The following is a 24066-nucleotide window of genomic DNA, read 5'->3' as shown; positions in this document are numbered from 1 at the left end:
TCCCTGCAGACTGAACAAGTGAATCGGTCTGCATGGAGCAGAAATGCTCTCTCAGCCCTGTCCAGCCCCAGTCAGGAGCAGCTAACCAGCAGGCCAGGCTGGTCTGGGGACCACAGGGAAGACTGGCTTGTTACTAGTGGACCCAGGTGTCACCTGGGACAGCCCCCCCACTTCTCCATGCCTGGTTTCTCTAGACCCCAGGAGGACACAGGATTCAGAGCAGGGCAAATCCCCTCCAGCAGTCCCAGAGGAGGCATGTTGGTACTTGGTGGACAGTTTCAAGCTGTGGTTGAGAAGCCTGTCCTTGTAGCCCTCTGTCTCTGCAGGGCATCCAGGACCCTGCAGCACAGACTGCTGTGTCCCTCGGTGTCCTGGGTTGACACACACTCCTTGCAGTCCTTCCTGCCAGGGAGGGGACCACTGGCTCCAGGACAGCTGTCGACCTGTGCTGTGCATCTGGAGCTGTGGAGCTGCAACCTCTGCTTGGATGCTGTATGGGTGAAGATGGAGGGAGGCAGGGATTGTACCCCAAATCATTCCTTTGCCTACCAAGCTGTGGGACAGCCTCAATGACCTCTAGCTCTCCCTGCCTGCCAGCCATCCTGCCTGGAGAAGTACTGCCTGGCAGTGGGAGCAGAGCCCCGGCACCCTGCCCTGGTGCTGTCAGGCACGCCGGGCTGGACGTGGAGGATGCCCCGCATGCCTCAAAACCAGAGGAGGTGAAAAACTTGTGGGGATTGAAGCCAAACCTGGACAATTTAGCCACTGTTCGTGGAAATGCTTACTCGGAGCCAGGCTTCTATCCCGGTGGGCACAGCTTCGGCCCCCACCTGTATTTCCCACCCTCAGCCATGCAAACGCACACGCAGTGATGGGAGATGTGGGGACCAGGGCTCTGAGAGAGCACTGCTGACGCATCCCCGACAAAAGAGGGGCTAGCTTCAGAGCAAAGGCCACAGAGAAGCAAACAGGAGGGAAGTAATTGGGAATGAGAGACAAAAGCACAAGCAGAGTGCTGTGGTCTGGCAGTGGGAGTGCTGTGCTGGGAAAATCCTCTGATTTATTGCAAGAAGTCTGGCAGATTGAGGAAAGAGGGGAACAGGGCCCTGAACAGTTTCTAAGAAGCGGCTGCTCCCTGAGTCTTTCCCCCAGGAGATTTTCTCCGTGATGGGGCAGAGGGGGTGTGGGCACGCGTGGCACGCGAGCCTTGGGGCTGCCCTGCTCCCTGAGCTGCAGCCTGAGCAAGGATCCAGCACTCCGTGGTGGGTGTCCCTTGGGAAAAGCCAGCTGCAAAAGCAAACCCAGCCATTTGTCATGGGGAATTTGAGAGGTGAGCAGGCAGGACAGACACCACACTGTTCCTCGGCTTGCTGGGGCTGTGGCAGCCAGTGTGCCCTGACAGTGCCTAGCTATCCCAACCTGGGGACCACGGTGCCTGTGAATATCTGATCATCTCCAAAATAGACCAGGGATTGTAGGCAGCTGAGTGTCCCAGCAGAGGTAGGTGTCCTGGCCTGGTGGGTGTCTTTATTGAGGGTGGCTTGGCTAAAGCGGCTCTTGTGCAATAAGGAGTGACCCTGGAGACCCTTTGGAGAAATGCACAATTCCTGTTCCTGGGGAAGCCCTTGCCCTCTCCAGCTCTCAACTCCTTGCAACCCTCCTTGGACTCATGGCTGCTGTGCAGGGAGGACCACAGCAGCCCCATCTTGAATGTAGGTCATCTCCCCGCTCCATCACGTCACATAGCCCCGTTGAGGCTGAGATGTGCCGTGATGAAGCCATGGCCATACAGGGACTCCTCTGTGCCCTGCAGAGGTGCCTCTCGGCAGCAAATGGAGGGTGGTTCGCTTTGGCTGTCCCACCAGGACACCAGCAATGGGATGGCAGTGCCACGTGCCCCTGGCTGTGGGACAAGGTTGCGGGACAAGGCTGGGCAGGGCTGTCCTCCTCCCTAGGGCCCTGCGACACATGACTGGGACCAGCCCAGCAGCCTGGCTGCCTTCCCACATGGGCCTTGCACCCCTGCTTTGGCCTCTTCCAAAAAACGTGCAGTGAAAATGTCTCTACTGGGGTCCCCAGGGAAGTGAGAGCATTGATTCAGGCTTAAAAGTGACATCCCCACTTAAAAACATATTAGCCTTCCAGCTCCTCCTGCTCCCACTCGCCTGGGAGCAGCAGGGCTCTTGGTGCAGGATCCCAGCCCCAGCAGGGCTGGTTTTGCAGGTGTTTTGGCTCAGCACCCTCTGAAAATTGGGGAGGGAGTTCCCGTGCCTCCAGATGTGTCCCAAATTCAGTGGGAGTTTGCTGGAAGTGTGACCTCAGGAGCTCGGGCTCCAGCGTGCTTCACCCTATCCCAGAGGTGATGCTGGGGAGATGTCTCAGGTAGGAATGGGCTCTGCTCCTGCTGCGGGTCTGTTCCCCAGTGTGCAAAAAGACTTGCTGGGACCGCATGCCCTGGGGCTCCTGGGTCCATCCCCAGCCCCACTACACGAGCTGGGGGAGCCAGCACTGCCAAGCAGGAGGGGCACAGAGCTGCCTGCCCAGGAGATACAGGAACATGCCTGCCTCCATGCGCGGGTTGCTCCCAGCTCTCACAACAGTCTCAGCACCTTGCAAACAAGATTTAGCCACAACCCAGAACATATTACTGAAAAATCAAACAACAAACACATTCTTCTGAATTCCTGGGCTCCTCCTGCTTTTGACCTCCCAGATGGTCCCTGGCAACCCACATACTCAGGGAAGGGTTGGCTTGCTTTCCTGCAACTTCTGCGTGTGCGAGGTCCCACCCCGGTATGTGCACAGCCTCCCGGGGTGGCCGAAGGTTGCTCTGCAGAGCTGCACGCCGGGTGACCTGCGAGCCCAGCCGTGTGCCCACAGGCAGGCAGGTAGCCCGATGCATGAACCAGCTGCCAGGAAACCATGGGCAGCAGCACCGGGCAGGTCTCGCTTCCCCATTTAAAGGCAGGGTGAGGCATGAAACACACTCATCGGCCCTTTGTTCCTAGGCAAGTCCTTTCTTGGCTGGCTTTGCAGGCTTGTTTGAAGGATTCAGAGGGCTTGGGTGATCTTGTGCTGGGTTGCTGAGCCCCAATGCCTATCCCTGCTCCTCAGCTTAGGAAGAGGGGTCTGCCAAGCTCTCTGCACTCCCTCTTGCTCTTCATGAGAGCCTTCATCCCATAGAGGGGACAGCCACAAATGGGAGGATGGAGGGGACCCAATGGGCACAGCTGAGCCATGGATGCACAGAGTTGTTCCTCCTGCTCCACCATGGGCCATCGTGAAGTTCAGGCTGAGCTCTGGCTTCAGATGTGCCCCAGACCCTGGTGCCCGTGGCCAGGCAGGAGCCCTGGGAACAGCTTTGCTCCACAGGGAGCAAGGGGGTGGTCAGCAACCATCCAGCCCAGGGCTCCCGCAGCTGAGGCAGAGCCCTTCTCTCCTGCTGCAGGTGATCTGGGTGGTGAGCCAGGGAGCGAACGAGCCTTGGAGAAACAGGCATTTGCCTTGCAGGCAGCCCATTGTGGCAGGTTTTCACATGCTTTTCCACCCCGAAAAGCTACCAGAGGTTTCCATCCCGGGAAGCCCATTTGTGAGCAGCAGCTGTACGTAAATAAGAAGGGGAATTGGTGGGTGGCAGGGAGTTCCCACGAGGATCAGGATTGCAGGCCCTGGGGAAGGGTCCGACATGGCATCGGGACTCTGCCAGCTCCGCTCCACCCATTGCACCTGCTGCTGTGGATTGCACACAACTGCACAGTTTTAGAGAAAGGGAGATTCCCCAAGCCCGGGGCAATCCCAATCAGCTAGAAAGGATCTCAACAGCAAGAAAGGCAAAAAGGCAGGAGAGAGACAGCAGGGAGAGCCAGGACAGGGAGCAAACTGCTCAGCAGGCAGCAGCAGGGCGAGGAGCATGGGGGCACCTCGTGCTGCCCATTTTCTGCCCCGAAGCTGACTCCAGCCAACTCACCTGCTTGTGCTCACCTGGACACTTTCCCTGGGCAACCTCTATCTCTGTATCCTGGGAATATATCCTCTATAGGCCCTCCAGCAACCCTGTGGATTGAAAGCCAGGAGGATATACAGGCAGCATCAGCTCAGGGCTCTCCATATGTCCTGGTCTTGGTAAAGGTTAGAGGGCAAAACACTGGCAGCATTTCAGCATCTAGCTCTTCCAGAGCTCAGCAGATCAGGGTCAGACCCCTACCCTTCCCTTGGCTCTATCCTAGCCTTGACCAGCCAGTGCTGTGGGGTACAGAGGGATCTCAGCTGCCTGCACCACCCCAGGAGCCAAAGTTCCCATGCAGGACCCTATAGAGATCCATCATGGGCTGGCCCCAGACTGCAGCTCATCAGGGAAGCAGAAGTGAGCTGAGAGCATCTCGAAGAGCTGTTGTGCTCCTTGGGATCAATTGCTTGCCTGAATGTTTAGTTTTTGCATTGCCTCATCTTGGCCAGACTTTTATGGCCGGCTGGGGACTTGGGCTTGTTCTGAACTCTCGTGCCCTGTGCATAGTTTGAATTTCCTTGTTGTGATTCAGGGGACATGCTGAACTCTGTGGAAGCTGGGGGATGGCACCTCCTTGCACTCCTTGCTTCCCTGAGCAGCACAGACACATCCACGGGTGCTTGGAGGGCTTCCCTAGGTCCCCTCACAGTGGGAGGGTGGCACAGTGGGCAGTGGGTCCCACAGAAAAGCACCTGCATAAGGTGACCCAGGGCCATAGTCCCACACTCCTTGCAGCCTTCAGGTGCCACCCCAGAGAGACCATAGCAAGACTTTGGGGGGTTGCAGGCTCATCCCTGCCTGGTGCCCACCTGGTGGCAGGGGACAGCACCCCCTCCTCCAGGGTGGTGGCAGCAGCCCTGGGGGGTGGTTGAAGCACATTCATCCCCCATCACTACCCTCACCTACCCCTGGTTCAACCTGACCTATTTGCCTTTCCCCAGCACAGGCAGCAGTTGGGATACCACCTCAACCCTTGCTTTTCATGGGATGGGAGTCACAGACACCCTGAACCCCACTGTCCCGAGGCCAGCTTGGACCAGAGCAGCTCCTGCACAAAGCACCTGTGATGGAGAGGATGCACCTGGGGGAGATGGGAGATGGGACACTGGACATTGACCAAGCACTGGTTCCCCCTCCCAGCTTCTCCTAGACCACCTGCATCCACATGGCCTCTGGCACACCATCCAGGCTGGATTTCTCCCCCAACCTTGCCTATTCTGTCTGTCTCAGGACTAGCACTGGCCATTTTGCCTCTTTTGGCTCCCTAACATGAGAAATGTTTTGGTTTGGGGCAGGATTTCAAGCGCTCGCATCTCACAGACACGTCCATCCTCCCAGTGGAGAGCTGCTGAGGAGGGAAGGAGCCAAGAAGACGTGGGGAGCCCCTGACCAGAGGCTTTGAGCATGGCCCCTGGTTTATTTATGTGTGTAGGGATCAGAAATGCAGAGGCAGCTGCCAGTGAAGGCTCTGCATCCTTGCAGCTCTAGCCCCATGGGACCGCAATCCCTGATCAAGCTGAAATGAGTATGAAACACACCACAGAGCCCAGACAAGCTATACAAAGTCATCCAGCATCCCAAGATGATGGGCAGGGGGTTTGCCAGTCACCAGGGCAGTTGCCAAAGACTTGCTGCAGTTTCTCTCTCTGCCCAGGGGATGCTCAGCAGGGATGGGCACCCTCCCTGAGCATCCCTCCTTCCCTGTCCTCCTGTCCCCAGGATTCAGGCTTGGGCACTTTCACCCCCTCCCTGCGAGCCTAGGGACTGCTCAGTTCAGAGGCCCCAGGGCTTGGGGGCCATGGGGAGGGAGAGTAAGGGGGCTGTGCACCAGCCAGCATCAGACATGCCACATCATTGCTTCTGGGGCTTTCTCAGCTTTTCTGTCATCTTTCCTTTCCCAAGGCAGCAGCACAAACCAGTTGGCCCAAATGAACCTTGTCTTTTTTCCAGATATCTTTATGATGAGAAGCTGCCTCTTGGGGAGAAGTGGTGCTCTGCTAACCAGAGGGTAAGCGTGAATTTGAAGACAAGAAAGGAGCTGCCTGTGAACGTAAGACCAGCGATGCTATTAAACCTAAGCCAGCCAAGTTTTCACCCCAGGATCTGATGGAATCCTTGGTCCCAGCCGTGGAGACCTGGGGTGGAAATGGGGAGCAAATGAGATGTGTGAAGTGCTTGGTGGATGCCAGCTGTTTGGTGACACTGTCCCCAGCATCTGACCTTTTGGGAGAGTCACTGCTCTCTGTGGCCCTCAGGCTTGCCAGGTTGAGGTCCCAGAGTCATGAGCCCACAGTCCAGCACAGGCAGGGGCAAACCGAGGGACAACAGTCACTCCCCACTTCTACTCTGCCCCAGCCAAGTCCTAGTCCAGTTTGGACCATCCTGGAAATCCCTGGTCTTGTTGGTGGTACAGCAGGGCCAGCAAACGGGGAAGGTCCTCCCAGACTATTTGAAGACTGGAGCCGCTTGCTGCAGGATCTCAAGAGATGAGTGAGGTGGAGGAGAGACAAATAGGAGAGTCCTGACAGAGCCTGGGAGGGCCAGGTATGTCTGCAGCTCTGCAGGTGGAGGGAGAAGCTCCGTGCAAGGGGAGACAGCCTACCTGGAGAGGGACCATGCCCTGCCATCAGACCTGCTTCCCTGAAGCCCTCAACACTGTGCATTTCCCAGCACAGCTCATTGCAGCGGAGATCATTAGCAATACTGCCAGCTAATTAAACTGAGCACTCAGTGTGAGCTCCCATAAAACTACCTTAATAGACTTCCAGCTGTACACTTGCTCTGCGGAAAAGACTGGTCCACCTGTCTTTAAACAGGAGGAAAACCCCACACCACCCTCGCCCTGGAGGTCCTTCCCCCTTTAAACACTCCAGTGGGGTCTTTACTAGCTGGTGAAGGGATATTGTAGTGGGAGTTATTGGCTGTACCTGCCAATAACTGGAGAAGTCACCTGCCAATATGGGTTCAGGACCTCAAGATACAGGGGACCAAGATAAAGGATGCCTAAACCCCAGGAGAGGCCACAGACCCCCAGTACCTGTGGAGCAGAGTCCTGTTTAGAGGGTTGGCCCCAGCCCACCCAAATCCCAAATCCCAGGGGGAGGCTAGCCACCTCACTGCCAAGGTCCCTGGATAGGGACCACAAGGTCTGGGGTCTTGAGAAGTGGAGGAAGGTAAGGAAGGGGACAGGAGGGTAGGGGGGGCCTGCAGCCCTACACCAAACCAGCGTCCTGCTCTGCCCACAGTTTCCTCAGCTCCATTAAAGGAAGGTGGAGACACCCGTGCCCAGTGACCCCCTCAGATGAGCTCCATCCATCAGGCTCAGTGCCCAGTTCACACCAGTTAAAAACATCCAAATTGTCTAATCTGGGACACATTCTTCCCTGATGGGCTCTGAGACCCCAGATCTGTGTGCAAAACCCATCGTCTGGCTCAGCCTGGGCAGCGGTGTTTCCCCTGGGCTCCACGGACCACCGTGCATCAGCCCACCTTCCCTCTCCATCTTCAGGGCAGGACAAAGTCCTCCAGGTCACGCCTCAGCATGCAGCCTGGCAGCTTGAACTCAAGACCTGTCCTCAGAGGCTCTGCACAGTCTCACGGACCTATGGAGGGTTTTGGCGACTTCCAGTGACACACCAGTGTCTGCTGGGAGGGCACAAGCCTGGAGCAGCCAGTGCAAGAGGAGCTGCCTGTCCCTGCAGACCAGCCAGTCTTCCTGAAGGACACTTGGCAGCTCTGCAGAGAGTGTATGAGATGCTGCGGGATGCTGAGACCCAGGGCTGTACGATGGAGAAGACAGCCATGGAAACCAGCACTGGTTCCTCACCCCCAGGTGCCCACCATCCCTGGGTGTGTGCTCCAGCTGCTCATCTCCTTCTCGCTGTTCAAACCTTTTGCTATTTTTCCCAGAGCCTGGGGATGGCATCACCTCCTCATTTTTCTGGATGTGTGGCGAGGAGCTGGAGGCACACAGCTTTCCGCTGTCCTCTGCACCGGCTGTGCTGCACCCTGCAGAGAGTGAGAGCGTGTGCATGAGGCTTCCTTTAGTGGAAAACAAAGAGATGTCACATTTAAATCAGAGCTCTTCACTCATTTTCAGCTTCAAGTAAGGGTTGCCCAGGGAAAAGGTACAAATGCAAATTTCAGGGGTAGTGCAGCTGGAACATGAGGATTCAAAACATAAGAACAAAAGCCATGGGATATGGATGTCAATGAAAAAAAGCAGGCATCAGCCCACAGGGACCTTCCTGGCAGGGGATCTTTGAGGGCAAGGACAGCAGGAAAGCTGGTAGGTCCCGAGCAGGACTCTATCTCAGCTCCATGGGAAATATTTGCAGCACAGAGAAACACAGGACCTGCCAGGAGAGGAGCAGGAGGGCTGCACAAGCCCTCAAACACTGGAGCATTGAAGAGGAGAAGAAGAGCACATGAGCAAGGCTGAACCTGGAGGGATAACATGGGTGAGCGGGAAGTTGATAGGAAAGCTGAGGCTGACGTGTGCAGGGGCACCACAAGCAGAATGAAGAGCATCTGCAGGCAGGAAGATGAAGAGCTTCATCTCGCTGCTCAGTGGGAAAGAAGAGCAAACAGAGAAGGATGCAGGCAATGCAGAGGAGTTTGGTGGTTTCTTTTTTTAGCTTTAATCTTCATAAAAATCCAGATGTGATCAGATAGTTAATGAAATGGGAGGTGAGAAAACAGGCCAGAACAGAAGAGGTGGGATAAAGGAGCCTGTAGATGCATGGGATGTGTTCAGGGTGGGGGGGTCTGGAAGCACTCATGGGGATGCTGCATAGAACAGGAAGACGGGGCGGAGAGGAACAAACCTGGCCAGAAAAAGGGGAGAGATTATCAACCCATCATCAGAGTGATATCGGACCAAATCAGGGTGAATTATTAAATGGTTTATAAACACTAATACAATCAATTCACACCAAATAAGCCTCATGTCCTCTTTTCACAGGACTGATGGCCTGATGGAAAGGAAGAAGTGATACTCTGAGGTTTATCAACACGTTGGGCTGCTCTGCATCTCCAAAAGCCCCAGCATCAGCCCTGCTTGAGGGAAGTTTTATTCAGGCTGCAGGAATCAGTGTAAAACACTGCCACCAGGAGACAAGCCATGTCCTCCCCTTCCCCACATACTGCTCTGCTTCTCAAACACCCTCCCTTTCCTGGCACAAGCTTTCATCCACACAAGTGCTCCATGGGCTCTTGAATGGGCCTTTGATGTTGGCCATTTTTTCCAGGCAGTTGGTTCCCTGAACTCAGCCAGGACAGGGCTACCCAAACACTTGTGCCAGCACGGGGAGTGTGAAGGGCTAGGAATGAGCAGCTGGGGACGAGGGACCAGGCTATGTCTCCAGGAGGCACGCACGGATTATGGCAGCTTAACACATTCATCAAAATCCAGCCCCCCCGGGTAACTGTCAGACTGCAGGAGTGGTTCAAGAGAGGTTGTTGGGGATCTCTCCTGGATTTCTGGACTGTATTTTCCCTCCTGATGAAGGTGGTATGGCTCTAATGCACGAGTAACATCAGTGGATTTGGGCTTTATGGGGTTGCAAGCACTCAGGGTGTGAAATGCAGGTCTGGAGGAGATATTGGCTGCATGAATACAGTGTGGGGAAGGCAGCACGGCCAGAGCAGGTCCAGGCTTTGTGTGTGGGTGTTGGGGGGTGCTGTGCGAGTCACAGGCTAAAAAGGAGTCTGCAGTGCCCAAAAGCAAAACTGGGCAAATCTAGACCTGGGCAGGTCTAATCCTGAAATCTTCCTGTTGTTCACTAAGTGCTGATTTCAGCAAGATTTGTTCATGTCTAGGAGTGAGGAAGGATCTGGTGCACCACTACGGAGTAGTAGGAAAGGACTTGAGAAGGCTTCTGCACTGTTGCAGGGCTTCGTGGTGAAAAGCCTGGTCTCCCAGAGGGTAACAAACACCTGAGCATCCCCTTCGCAGAGGTGATCCCAGCCTGTGAGCAGCTCCCGTCTCATTGCATCAGCCTTCCCCTGAAGTCACATCCCGCATGGTAGGATGGAGTCAGACCTACGCTGGGCTGCAACTCACGATGAGGCAATACCATGGAAATGGCATTGCCGGCTGATTGTGATGCTTGGTGCGTCAGCACTCAGAAAAGCCCCAGCTGCGCGCAAAAATATTCCCTCCTCAGCAACTGGGAGTGCCAACAGAGCCTCTCAACTGGTGGAAGTATCCTGCCCACCACATCTGTGATTAGGTGATGCGATTCAAGCCAAAGGCCAGAGCTCATGTTGCTTCTGAGCCTGGTCATTGCTGCAGCACTGAGGGTTGGGAGGCTCTGCCCCAGCTGCGAGGTGGGATGGCCACTGCCTGGTGCAAGGAGCATAAGCGAGCAGCCTTGGACTTCATCCATGCTCTTTGTCCTCGCTGATTTGAGCCCCCCCACAGGGACTTCACATTTCTCAGGTCTGGTCCTCTTCAGGAGCCATGGTCACAGCTGAGACATCCAGACATCCCTCTGTTATGGTCCCTGGCACTGACTATACCAGGATCCTGTTTCTCCTCCTGCCCAGCAGCTCTGCCATCTCCCTGGTGTTCACCACCATGGTGCCATCTCTGCCCAGGTCTCCTCTGATGGGCTCAGTGGAGTCACGTGTGGGGTCTGGTGCCACCAGGCTTGGCAAGAGGGTTTTGAAAGCCTAAGAGCAAGAACTAAACCAGGACTGAGTGCTTGGAAAAGGGCTTTGAGCTCCTCTTGGTTACCAGAGAGCTGAATCCAGCCCAAGAAATCTGAAGACCTCCAGCTTTGCAATTATCCTGCTGTGCATTTGAGCTTCTGTTGAGCTGAAATCAAACCTTTGATGGGGAAGAAAGGGAGGGCAAGACCTTTCCAGCAGCCATGGCAGATGAGGCAGTTTCAACTGATGTGAGTGCAGGAAGCTCATTATCTCCAAAAAACTCTGGTGCGCTGGAAACCAGATGAGTGCTGGAGCTGGGGGGATTTATTTAAGGTGGGTATCTCTGGAGCTGGGGATCAGGTCACCATCTTTGTCCCCAGGCTGGGCAGTATGAGAACGGCTTCAGACTGGTGCCACAACCCAGGACTTGCCTCACCCCAGCAAAAAAAAAAAAAAATCTAAGATGAAAAAGGAGGCACTTTCTTTTCACCTTGATGTCTCCAGTGCCTTCCTGATGTTGCCACAAGGCTGGCTGTGCTTGTCAGAGCTTCCCTGGGAAACAACCACTCATTTGATGCTTCTGCATTTGAGATCATTTGCACGACAAAAGATGAACTCAGACGGTTTGGGGCTTATGGCACCCCTGCGTGTTCTTGTCAGATGAAAATCCAGAGCCATGACAGAGCAATTGCTAAAACCCAACCAGGAGAGAAGTCCTAGAAGTGTGTGTACAGCAAACACTGCATTGCTGTAATTGAGGTATGAATTCTGACTGCCTGGGCTACTTCCACATCCCCAGCCCCTTAGCCTGAATGCTCCCACCAAGGACCAAGTCTCCATCAGCTCTTGGAGAGGACACTAAGCTGGAGGCAGGCCAGCTTTAGGGCAGCTTGCAGGAGTTCGCTGAGGGCTCTTCAGAGATAGTGGGCTGGGTTAAACTTCAGTGCCCGAACTGAGGGGCCGGTCACCTCCAGGAGCCTGTTCCATGCACACAAGGTTTCAAATGGCTTCTTGGGAGGGGTCATTTTCTTAAGGCTGAGGAAGTCCAACTGGAGCATGAAAATCTACTCTCGCATCCTTAGCAGAGCTCATCGCCAAAATATGAATCTCAGCATCTACTTCTGGCAAGGACTGATGTCTGGGCACATGTAGTGACCAGCAAGGCTAGCCATGAAGTCTACCCACACCATCAGGGTATCCTCTTCCCCTGCAGTACACAGCTCTAGCCAGGCAGACTTCATCTCCTCATCCTTAGACCTCTTGTTTACAGGTCAATCCCAGGGAGAATTTGGGGGACTGGGCCCAATCCAGGGATTAAGCAGGTCCCCAGCCAAGTGAGGGGCTGCAGGGCCTGGCAAGGATGCTCAAGATGGCCAAATTGGATGTGTCTAAGTGAGCTGGTCATGGTAGGTGCCCTGGATAGTCCATGGAGAGAAGCAGGAGCTTCCAGAAGTTCATTCAGTCTTAAGGGATTAGATGTGTTGTACCCTGGGAGTGCTTATCCTTCTCACCAGCTACAATGGGAGTCTGGGATGGCCTGACTGCATTGGAGACATCTCCATTCAACACATCTACCATGAAGTTGGATAATGATCCTTAAATGTGCTCTCTGCAGACACAATCCAGATCCCAGCTTGAACCGAAACAGGCTAAGGGCAGTTTGCTGCCCCGAAACCCTTGGGAAGGCGTAGTTGCACCTGCCGTGGTGCAGACCTGTGAGCCTTCACTATTGTCTGGGAATGCATTTTTTGAGCAGTTTAGGCTGTGAAAAAGAGGAAGCAAACTATTCCTGAGAAAAATAAATGTCTGCTGCTGCTTTGCTTTTGTGTCCAGATGGGGACCTGTGTGTCCAGATGTCAGGGCCTGGGGACCAGCTCTTAAAGCTGGAGAACAGGCAACATTTGAAGGCTGGAAGCAGACCCACCCCTCCTCCTCCAGCTATTGCATCCTTCCCATTGCACAGCAAATGAATGAGCCCGTTTTAACATGGTCCAATGACTGCTGCTGCCATGGGGATGTCTGGACACTGAGTCATAGTTTGCTTCTTATTCCTGCTGCATCATCCTTATTTGTTGATTCATGGACCACTGTGCAAGAAAGAGCAAACTGTCCTTTTTGATCTCTTTTACTTGTTATAAAGATTTGCTCAACAAATGAGGTCTTAAAATGGAAACATCCCTGGATACCTGTGTTGAATTGATCTTCTCCAATTGGAAAGAGTATTCCCTTTTTCTCTTATTCGCCCAAATATCCAGGCTGCTGTTCTCTTGCACTGAGAGCTGGCAGCAAATACTCACCAACTCCTTGCTTCACTGCCACGTGCAGGCACCCTTCTTCTAAACAGGCTGAACCACACCAGCATGGGAACAAACAGCTGAAGCACCAGGGGTATCAGGGAGGTGTGGAATAACCCTTTCCAACAAAGCCTACACACTGATTTTATTAGTGGGCTCACCAGTCTACTTCCTTTTTGCAACCCAGCTAAGTGAGAACAGAGATAGCTTATTGCAAAAAAGAAATTGGACAAGTTACTGCCCTGATAGTGGAGCCTGATGCACACAGAAACCCACCGTAGCAGCCAGGGAAGCCAAAACCAACCTCTCCCACTGACACAGGCAGGAAGAGCAGGCAGCTCTGCTCAAAGTCACACGGTGAAGTGGGATTTCAGGAGGCACCGCAAAACTGATGGTGTAACCATGGTGTTGGGGGATGGCTAACCCCTAGGCTTGTATGATTCAGGTCTTACAGAACGAAAAAACTAGGCAAAAAGTCAAACACAGAATACTGCATCCTGACTACTTATACACTTGCCTTTGGGGTGATGAGTTTTCAGGGGGTTGTTCTTTAACGGGAAACTTCTGTTTAATGGAGATTGAAGAGCCTCGCATAATCCCATGGCTCCAGGATGTCAGGCTTTAGAAGTCCCTATATAAACACACAGGGACTGACAGTGAAACCTTCATGTAACAGGGAAATTTCCTGAAATGACACCACAATGCTGGTAAGGTTGGTGCTCCAAACTCACTCTCGTCTTCAGTATGTCACTTGCACTTGGAGTAAGCAGTAGGCAGTGACTGCCCTGCAGGAGCCCCAAGGGCAAGTCTGGGACCAGGGCAAATGCTGGAAGCTGAGGCTACATGGCAAAAAGGTTCTGACCCGGATGGCAGAGGCAGAAGCAGGCAAGGATTTCCTGTGGCTGCAAGGCTGGTGGTAGAGCAGAGCTGCCCTGTGCCTTCCCATTAGCCCATGCTGTCTCTCAGGTGCCTGGAAATGACTAAGTGAATTTAAGCATGTGCTAGTTTGCAAATAGGCAGAGAGTCTGGTGTTTGGAAACCACTTCTTAGCTCCTTCTCCTGCTGCTTCTTGCATCAGCCCCCAAGCCTGAGCCTCTTCCTCCCCCAAGCCACAACGTGGGAGGTGCACCCTGAAGGACCCTTTGGATTGGGGTGTAGGTACAGATGTTGGGACAAATCCCTGTCAGGGAACCCTGGGAGAGGGCAAACATCCACTCCGCAGAGCAGAGTCCAGCCTGCCCAAGAGGTGCTGAGGTTCTCAGAGGAGATGGGCATCTCCAACAGCCTTGGCTTTCTGGGAGTTAAGCCGAAATCCTGCTGTGCTGGATGACTCAGAGAGAAGGTAGCAGGGGAGCCCGGGGGGGGGGGGCACCCAGCAGTGACTCAGGCTCCCCCACCCCTTCCCCCTTACACATCAGCACATTTCTCCTGCGTTGCCATCAGCATCAACTGCATTTACACCGAAGGGACAGGCTGGGATGGGAACAGGGCAGAAGAAGGGTATGCTGTGCGGAAGGGCTGGACCCTTGCCCACCACCAGAAAGGCTGCCTGGAGTTATACCAGGGCAAGGAAACAGGCAGGACTGAGACTGCATCTGGGACTGCACACTTGTTTAATAAGTGCTCCCTCTCCTGGGCCGTGTCCGCACTGTCCCAGAGAAAATTCAAGTGCTTTGGCAATCTGGGAGGTATCTCAGGCTGGACAGACTCGTGGAGCAGGGCAGGGACCTTCCCTCGGCTCCAGACGGTCCCAGTTCCACATAGGAACTGCTCCCCAACTCCAAGAAGCCCTGGGCACTCAATGAAGATACTGTGTTTTAACACCCCCATGCTGGCTGTGCCCACCAAGGTACAGCATCATGCTCTCCCTGGACAGAAGCTCATCTTCTCCCTTAAGCCTGTCCTTTGGGGACCTAAGAGCTGAGGAAAGATGCTGGGAAGAGATTTGGCCATTCAAAGTCATGCCAATACAGAGCCCAATGTGATTTAGAGGAATCAGCTGTCACCAAGGGCGTTTTGTACTGCGCTGGGAGCTTCTGAAAGCCAGAAGGGAAAGTCTGTGTCAGCTTTCCATCAGCCTTCAACTCCAGGGGCTTCAAAAGCAGAGGAGATTTAAAAGAAAAAAAATAAATAATGCAGTTTCCTTCAAAGAATAAAAAGGTGGGGGATGTACCTAAGGGATGAACAGAAAAGGTTTCTTCTGGGTAGCTATGACTCAGAAATGGCATTTTCTGTATTCTAATAAGGGATGTCAAGTCAGAGGTACTTTATTCATGGCAAGCTGATGCAGTTGCTATGGAGAGCATAATAGGAAGAAACTCTTTTAATGCATAGTGTATTGAGGAGGAAAGCGTTTGTTGAAGATAAAACCTCGGCGTGAGGATAAAAGTGGCAAATGGTGATTAGGAACATTAAAAAAAGAAAAAAGCTGTCTGCAAGCACTTTCACCAATGCTGTGAAATGCAGAGTCTGATCTCATCCTGCTCGGCTTCCCTCCAGGCGGGCAAAGGACCGAATCCCAGCTCAGGATTTCCCATCCACTGGACACCAGCTCAGGAGGGTCCAGCACTCCTGGAAGCAGGTCTGCTGACAGGGTCTGTTGATTTCGGAGCAGACAAGAGCCAGGAGAGCAGGTGGGTTTGGGTGATTCATGGGCTGGGTTCACCAGTCCTGCGGGGATAAGGATGCTACGAGACAGAGGAGGGAGTCAGTGCAGATGCCCAGAGCACTGTGGTGCTGCATGGTGGGTACCTGCATGTCACTGGGTACTTAAAATTCAGGTCTCTCTGTTAGGCCAGCTAACAGCCTTTTCACCTTCAGGGGAAAATACACACAAGGTGTATTTTCAGACCCACTTGGTCACCCATGTCTTCCCCCCTCCACCCATCACAGCATTTCCTCTCCCTCCATCCCAAACCTTCCTCCTCCAAGCACTGCTTTCGCCTCCTCTTCCCCTACCAACCACGAGGGCTGAGATCACCTTTCATAGCTTAGGTTGTTCCTATGTCCCCAGGATAGTGGCTGTTTGGTGCTAGTCCCCCTTTTGATTCCTTACTAATTTTTCTGGTATAGACGCTCGACCCAAGCGTCCTCTCCACAGCAGACAGCTGTTCTGGGCAGAGCTGTGGCCGGGCAATGCAAGCACAAAGGGCTCTATCAGAGCCTGGATGCACTGGATATGACTGTTGGATAATATGTGAAAGGGATCATACTCGCAAAGATGAAAGAGTCCAGAGAAACACTGGCGGGAGGGAACTTTGAGTGATACCCTGGCCCAGCCATGTTGGGGACCGCCACAGAAAGCTATGAACACATACAAGCTTCATCAGTGCAAACATGGAGGAACTCAGAAAACAACGGCAGACCGGGGATCCCCAGTAATGTACCCAGACAGACCCAGCCATCCTGTCCAGTCTTTTCCTGGGGTTTGTTCCAGGAGAAGCTCAGCCCCATGTACCACATGGGAAACCCATCAAGGTGAGTCCATGGGAGCCACTCTCCAGAGCACCTTCCCAACACCCTACCAGACATCATTGGTACCCTGGCAACACCACCACATCTTCTGGACTTAACAGTCCTGTGCTCAGCCAGCTCACTGTCTCACACTGAAGATGACCCCCCGAATAAAGTTTTGGGGACTCCTGGCCTCAGACAATGGCATCAGACTGGTTTGCTGCAGTGCACATATTTTATGCGCGTCATTATGCATTGTGGTGATGACAAGGAGCGAATGTCACAAGGTGCTGTACAGATGGGGCACACAAAGATCTCCAATCCAAGCAGCTCTGCTGTCTGCTGAAACAGGGGAGGTGGAGGCAGGAGCAGAGAGAATCCGTGAGATAACATTGGTGATGGCTAGTCTGTGGGATGCCACACAAGAAAGGCTGAGAGTGACCCAAGCAGTTTGAGCTTGGCTCTCTGCTGTGCTAAGCCTGCAGCTCCCCACTGCCTGCCCAGGGCAAAAAGGATGCACAGGAAGGGGCTTTCCCTGGGCACAAGAGTATTGGGAGATCCCCAAAACTCCCATGAGCCCTTTAGCATTTGATTGACCGTCCTTGGACTCAGCCAAAACTTCTACTGATCAATAAAATAAAACCCAGTGGTGACTTCTCCTTCATTCACAAGCTTGCAGGCAGCAGTAGGTTTGCTCAGACCGTTCAGCGTGGAAAGCGAGAATCCCACAGCTATCTATGGGGGAAGGTAAAACCCCAGGGATTTTATTATGGGCTGCGCTTTCTATCCTTGCTGTGGAAGGACAGCACCTCCTCAGGAACAATGAAATACCGTGAAGCCAAAGGGACAGGGGCAGCCCCTCGGTGTTGTATGTGCCTAACAAGCAGGAAGGTAACTGATTACATCACTTGCTCCCTGGAGCCCATCTGTCATTTGTGTGACAAAATGGCACATAATGGGGAGTTCTCAGTCAGACTGGGAAGTCAGCCAGTGCTTCCCCTTGGAAATGTCTGTCTCCAATTATTCATAATGATAATGAACTTTAATTGCTTGAAGTGCTGATCCTGGTGCCCAGCACCTGCCTCAGACTGCTCTCCCCAAAATTGTAGGGTTTTTTTCTTTTCAGACAGCACAGTTCAGCCAGGGGAGGACAAGGACACACACAGCTCCACAGCTCTGCTTGTGTGAAAGAGCAGGTAACTGTTGCTTCCCAGAGAAAGTCTGCCCCAACTCCCAGCTCTGCAGCAAGTACTTGAAATTCAGATGCACTGAGACCTTCTGGGTTGCTCATCCCGTAGGTTCCCATGCTCTGCTGGGGACCAGCAGCTCCTCCAGCCCAGGGGATGCAAGGGTCGGCAGGACTTTTCCAGAGAGGATCCCTGCCTGCTGGAGGAAGGGCTGAGCCCCCTCACCTCACAGGCAGGCACAAGCCCCGCTCCCAGGCAAGACTTGTCCCACTCCTGGCCAAGACTTGTCCCTGACAAGGTCCAGAAACTGCTCCAGAACACCAGGTTTAATCTGCCTGACCTGTCAGGATGGGAACAGCCCCATGATAACCTTGGGATGGACAGAGGGAAAGTCACCTGTCGCTGACGGGACTGATTTGAACCTCAGTAAGAAAAGCCAGGCATATTCACTGCTGTGCCTTGGGTCATTTGTCTCTAAACGAAGCATCTCTCATGTAATAAATGGTCCTTTCCTGGGCCATACATCTTCTTGCTGTTTAAAGTGTCAGATGGATCTGGCAGACTTTCCCTAGCTCCTACTGGTTTATAATGAGCAAGGGGGTGACGTTTGCCTGAAAACAATTTCCCTGATGCAAGTTAGGGTTGTAACAGACTAGAATACTTCTCCCTCCAGAGAGTCATACCCTTTTCCACCAAGCCAGGGGTGTTTCAGCTTCAGTAGCTCACAGAAATGCTCTTGTATGTTGTCAGTGAGGAAGCCAGAGACTGACAGAAGCAAACATCAGAGGGTGAAATCTCCTGTGGAAGGAGCAGACCCCAAGGTCACCATCATCTGTAGGTTTTCCCCCACCTAGCCCATGAATACCACCACTTTATTCTGCGCAATGGACCTTCTTCAAATGCCTTGCTCTAGGGAAAAAATAAATTTAAAAAAAATCAGTTAATTTTAGCGAATGGTAGACCTCAGTCTCACACAGAGAGGGAACCATGGGCAGTAGAGTGATCAAGCATCCCTGAGTATGTGCCTCAGTTTAAGTGTCTTTTCATCTGGTGTTTTGGGAGAGAAGGAGCAAGCTCCTACCCTGAACTCTGAGACAGTGGGATGTGGATGTTGGGGACGCTGAAATACCTTGCCCAAGACAGCAGAGGTCACAGGACACAAGGGCTGATTTTTAGCAGAGGAAAAAACAGAGAACATGAGAGTAAGGGAAAGAAAGTCCTGGTCCCGGACACAGTGGTCAGTCCCCCTCACTGATGTGGGGGCATCGCCCCACTTTGGTTGCCAAGTAACCACCTGAGCATCTTCCAACTGCCCCTGGCAACTGTTCCATGCCAACTAACCAACAGCCGGTGGCCACAGGCACGACCGAGGCAAGGAAGGTCCTGGGAAAGCAGAGGCAAGAGGCACCCAGGGGCTCATCCCCTGCCCAGCTGCCTCTCCCACACACCGCCAAGCCCTCAGGCTTGCAGGGCAGCTCCTGGGCTGACTTGGGAGAGGACCAGTGCCAGGAGGACCTGAGTCCCCTGAGCCCTGCTGGTGGCTGCAGCGATGGCCACCATGGGCGACGAGGACCTGTTGGCCTATTTCCACATGCAATACAGGCAGAACCTCCTGCACTTGCTCAGGTGAGGGGGCTTCTCCACCCACCTCCATCCCCTCCATCCTCTTCTCCTGTCTCCTCCATCCCTCCTTCCCCCACCATGGCAAACTCCCATCCCTTATCTCCACACTTCGGTCCCCTCTTGTACCTCCCTCCCCCAGCCCTGTTCCTCCCTGTAACACCTCCTTGCTCTGTCAGTGGGATCCCCACTGAAGAGGGGTGGGGATGCCATGCTGCCAGACGGGATCTGAGACTGTGTCCCAGGTGGGGTGACGGGGCAGAGCAACCCAACACCCTGCCAAGGTACTGGACCAAGTCTGTAACCTTAATGAAAACTTCTGTGGCAGGAAACTCAGACTGACAGAGGAGGACTCCCTGTCTCCATTTATTCGCCTCCAGGAGAAGAAGAAACAAGCCCAACTGATGCAAAAGGCTCTGGAGGTGAAGGAAGAGGTGAGAAAGATGGGAGGGTGCTGGGGCATGGTTGGGAAGGCTTGTGGTTTTTTGGAGGGCAGCAGCGGGCAGGTGACTGGCTCTGGGTGCAGGCAGCCATGTCACGCTTGTTCTGGTGCTGCCAGGCCTTCAGGGAGAGGATGAAAGTCATAACCTGCCGGTGGAGTGACCTCCATGCCAAGGAGGCTCAGCTGAAAACCTACATGGAGAAATCTGGGAGGATTTTAAAGGTACACCTGCCCCGATCAGCTCAGCTGACATGACCCTGAGCCGCACCACCACCTCCTCCCCTCCCTTGGGGAGACATTCTTGGGCCACCACATCTGTCTAAGCCTCCCTTGAGCCTGGAGTTGTGAACAGGACTGGCAGGGTATGGGGTTTTGTACCACAGATGTGGAAAGACCTGGTAGGACTTGGGCGGGAGAGAGCTTGTCCTGTACCAGTGTGATCTCCTGAGGGCCCCAAACATCCCCCAAGAAGGGTCTCAGCCTGTCCCCACTGTTGACACCCTGGTGTCTTCCAGGGACAGATGCCAGTAGGTCTGAAAATAAGAGTGCCGTCCCAGGTGCCTGTCTCCAAGACTGAAGGGTCAATGCAAGAGGGATGGCCCTGTTAAACAGGGAGTGAAAATGCTCCCATGAGTGCTCCAGCACTGGTCTCTCCTCTGTAAAGGTATCTCCTCCCAGTGCTGTTGAGTGACCCAACTCCATCTTCCCTTGCCTTCCTTTCCCTCTATGTGTGTGTGTGTGTGTGTGTGTGTGTGTGTTGGTGGGGGAAACGTCACCAGGAAAATGATAAGATGCGAATCCAAGCACTGAAGAAAGCCAGCAAAGAGAGAGAGAGGAAGATACAAAAGGAGAGCGAGCTCTTGAGAGCTAAGAGGGAACTGGAAGCCCTGAGAAATAAGCACCAGAAACTCTCCAACAAAGTTCAGAAGTACTCCATCTTCAACAAATACCTGGAGGATGTGGTGAAGATCTCACAGGTGAGTTTGGACATGAGAGAGACAGATCATGGCCTCAAGGAAGACCTTATGTGGGTGTTAAACCTAGAGGACATAAGGCAAGTCCAGGGAAATCATAACACTTGGTCAAACCCAGAGACCTCAGATAGGATGGGAACAAGTTTCCTGCAACCAATCTGAGCCAAGGGGACTGGAGTTAGGGGAGGAGAACCGGAAAAGGAGATGAAGGCTTGAGAAATCCAAAGAAAAACTGTTAGAAGGGGGAAAAGCGCAGGGCTGAGGGGAATGGGGACCCCTTTGTGTCACTGTTTCATGTCACATTGATGGTTTGGGAGAATTGAAAAGCTGCCCAGGAATGGGAACCCAGGCAGTTGTCAAAAAAGCTGTGCCCTCTTTCAAGGTTGCCCAGGCATCACTCCATACATTGTTCATACTCCTGCAGTCCCAGCTGCCCCTCTCCCATATCTAGGTGACATGGCACTGACAGTTGCAGTTGTGCTTGCTTTGTGTTTTATCGAAGCACTGCTCACCTGGGGAAGAGATGCAATATCTCCCCTTGCTTATGTCAGTGACAGCTCTGGGACTAGCATAGTGGGATGTCATCATACAGGGAATGTGGCGATGCTCACAAATCAACTGGGGCAATAGCCGTGTCAAGAAGGGAAGATCTTTTAGCTGGGGCAGGTGTTGTCCCTGGTCAGGGCAGGGTGCCAAACAGCAATTGTGATGGGGGAAGGGCAAGGGGATTGCTAACACCAGGAGCCCTGTGCTGCAGTTTGAGGAGATCCAGGAAGTTATTTGGCGCTACAAGACACTGGTGAGGATGCACAAGGACCTGCTGCAGGCACAACTAGAGCACAAGGAAATGTCTGAGCAAGCCAAGGTGCTCCTGGACCAGTACACCGCACAGAAAGAAGCTGAGATCCTGCAGTACAAAAATGAACTGGTGCAGCTCCAACTACGTTTCGATCAGGCTCAAAGTGACGTCCTCCCCTGGGTAAGGAAATGGGGGGTGGGCAGGGGAAGATCTCCAGGGCCTGGCTGTGTCAAGACCAGCTGATGGCTCATCCCTAAGCCATGGGGTCATGGCAAGGCCCAGTAGCAGCCTTTGTGATTGGAGGAGATGCCTAATTGCATCTCTCCAAGGGGTTGTAGAATGAAGAATGACAGACCAAGTCTGGAGCAGTTACATCAGGGCTTAAAACAAGGTCCTCACAAAGCAGTCATGATCTTTCACTTCCTGCTTGAACTCATAGTCAAAAGAGATCAGCTAACCAGGCTTTGGGGAGGTCTGCCTTGGCACAAAACCCAAGCATACTCTACCATGTGCCCATTGGGTTTGTCTAGCCTGGTCATACTCTTTTCCATTCACCATGCCTTGCACCATCATCCCTGTAATGGGGCTTCAGTGTGGCGTGTCTCATGGTCTCCGCTGTTCATGACTCAGGCCTCAGAGCGAAGCTGGTTTTGCTGATTTTTATTATTTGTTTTCATCCTTTGCACAGCATCTGCCCACCAGGTCTCACCCCTTCTCCTTCCTCCTTGCCAGTCCAAAAGTGACCAATGTGATGGTAAACTGGGCTGTAATGAGGTACATCAATGTGTAGCCAGTGCTCAGTATGCAGAAATGCCCTCAGCTCTGCTGGCCTCTGCTCCCTTTGCACCACTCTGAGAGGGGCTTGCCAAATTCCCTTATTGGGTACTCCAGGCTCCAGGAGTTGGGTCCCATCAGGCAAAGCTGGAAAACACTTGGTCTGGGAGGATGGCAGTGAGATGTGCTGCTCCTGGGGTACCAGCTAGCCCTGCTGTGGGGAGTGCAAATGGGACCTGCAGGGAGGACCTGCCAGAGTGAGGACTGCAGGAGCTGGCAGAGAGATGGGGAGGTTCCTGGGGCAAGGAGCAGCTGTGGTGGTTGCTGGATCTGCTTCCACACCAAGTTGAATGACCTCCAGCACAGCCCTGGGCAAGGATAGGTTCCTCCTAGCAAAACAGATGAGTGTGAAAGTTAGGGTCTCCAAGCCAGGGTCTCCAGTGCTGAAGCAGCATCTTTGCTGGAGCATGTCCCCATGCTGCATGTGTCCTCTCTTCTCAGGAGACTTGCTGGGCCGACATCCAGAACACGACTGCCAAGAAAACCCTGCAGCTGGGGACCATCAAGATGGCCATCTTCAACCTCTTCCAGTGCATGAGCACGCAGCTGAAAGCAAACCTGAACGTGCCAGTGGATGACAGCCACAGACAACTGAACATGGTAAAGCCAAGCCAGACCCTGCCCAGCAAGAGGAGCAGTAATGACTCTCAGCTGCCCAAAGGGAGGGGAAAGCCCAGAGAAATCAATGTGCTCAGCAGACACCTTCCTTTTCACCTGGGCTCTCTCTTGGGCAAGGGGAACGGGCAGAGGACAGCAGGCAAACCTGTCTCATCTGAGGAGGTGGAGCAGCTTGTGGGTCCCTGTAGGGGTAGAAGGAGTGGGAGCCAGGCAGGCTGGGGCAGGAGCTGCAGATCAACCCATGGCCGAGGTTTGGTTTCATTCACTCTTGCCCTGAACTCAGACTCACACACAAAAGCCTATTCTGGTGGTGCAGATCCAGCAAGGCAAATGCCTTATCCTCCTGCTCAGTTTGGTTGTTGAAATTGCCCTCCAGAAGGGCCAACAAGCTCCCCTCTGCCTCCTGTTCCCAGCCCTGCTCTGAGCTCTGCCGTCTCTCATCCCCACCCTAGATTCAGCAGTTTATCCAAGACCTCACAGACATCTCTATGGAGGTGAAACGGAAGGACATGCAGAACCGTCAGTGAGCAGCTATACTTACGGAGCTATAAGGGATATACCAACATGACCTGCTCTGCCAGCAAAGGCTCAGAAGGGTGGGAAGGGAAAGAGGAGGACAGAGGGCCCTACAGATATTGTAGGCTCCACCGTAGGTTACTCCAGTGAAGTTTCATACCTTTCTAGCTCTTCTGTCCTGCACAGTTGCTGACACCTTTTACACTATTAAAAATAACCAAATATTTTAAGGTGTCTCTTCATTTCCTGGGAGGATTGGAAACATCAGAGCAGCTCCGTCCCACAGCTTCACCCCAGGCACCATTGGGGTGCCTTCTCTGGCAGATGGGACTCTGGTTGCAGGAAACGGTGTCCCAGCAAAGCATGAAAGATAGGGAGAGCAGGCTGGGACAGGAATATAATCTCAAATAGGGATTAGTACTCGTGTTCACATTTGGACCTCCCACTCAGCCTAAGCTCTGAGATATTTGAGAGGGATGTCACAACAGGGTGGGGGGACTGTGCTTTGGGAGAGCTTCAGAGATTTTCCACCACCACACCCAGCACATCCGTGGATGTGAATTTCTTTGCACAGCCATGTGCTACGTACTAAAACTCACCTTCCACTTCAAGCTGTTAGGGAAAGTGTGGAGAATGGATATAGGTGAAGGATGAACCAGCCAAAGCTAT

General features: G+C 53.3%; 1 protein-coding gene across 1 annotated transcript; it reads left to right on the top strand.

Annotated features, from left to right (window-relative positions):
• Positions 1-569: 569 nt before the first annotated feature.
• CCDC42 (coiled-coil domain containing 42) lies at positions 570-23408 on the top strand. The gene is made up of 9 exons (XM_052807003.1): positions 570-807; positions 14373-14642; positions 19124-19220; positions 19543-19648; positions 19774-19878; positions 20436-20633; positions 21388-21609; positions 22705-22863; positions 23334-23408. Exons 1-9 carry the CDS (start codon positions 570-572, stop codon positions 23406-23408), a joined length of 1470 nt encoding a protein of 489 aa, XP_052662963.1.
• The last annotated feature ends 658 nt before the right edge of the window (positions 23409-24066 follow it).

Source organism: Harpia harpyja, chromosome 14 (assembly GCF_026419915.1).
Source record: "Harpia harpyja isolate bHarHar1 chromosome 14, bHarHar1 primary haplotype, whole genome shotgun sequence".
In the NCBI taxonomy this organism is placed as follows: domain Eukaryota; kingdom Metazoa; phylum Chordata; class Aves; order Accipitriformes; family Accipitridae; genus Harpia; species Harpia harpyja.
This window is presented reverse-complemented; position numbering and strand designations above follow the sequence as displayed.

What these genes read in the sequence shown, in the direction of transcription:
- CCDC42 (XM_052807003.1), top strand. Translation starts at nt 570, where the DNA reads ATGACCTCTAGCTCTCCCTGCCTGCCAGCCATCCTGCCTGGAGAAGTA. An exon ending in ATGTGGTGAAGATCTCACAG is followed by an intron (nt 20,634 to 21,387) that starts GTGAGTTTGGAC and finishes CCTGTGCTGCAG; the next exon opens with TTTGAGGAGATCCAGGAAGT. An exon ending in GCCACAGACAACTGAACATG is followed by an intron (nt 22,864 to 23,333) that starts GTAAAGCCAAGC and finishes TCCCCACCCTAG; the next exon opens with ATTCAGCAGTTTATCCAAGA.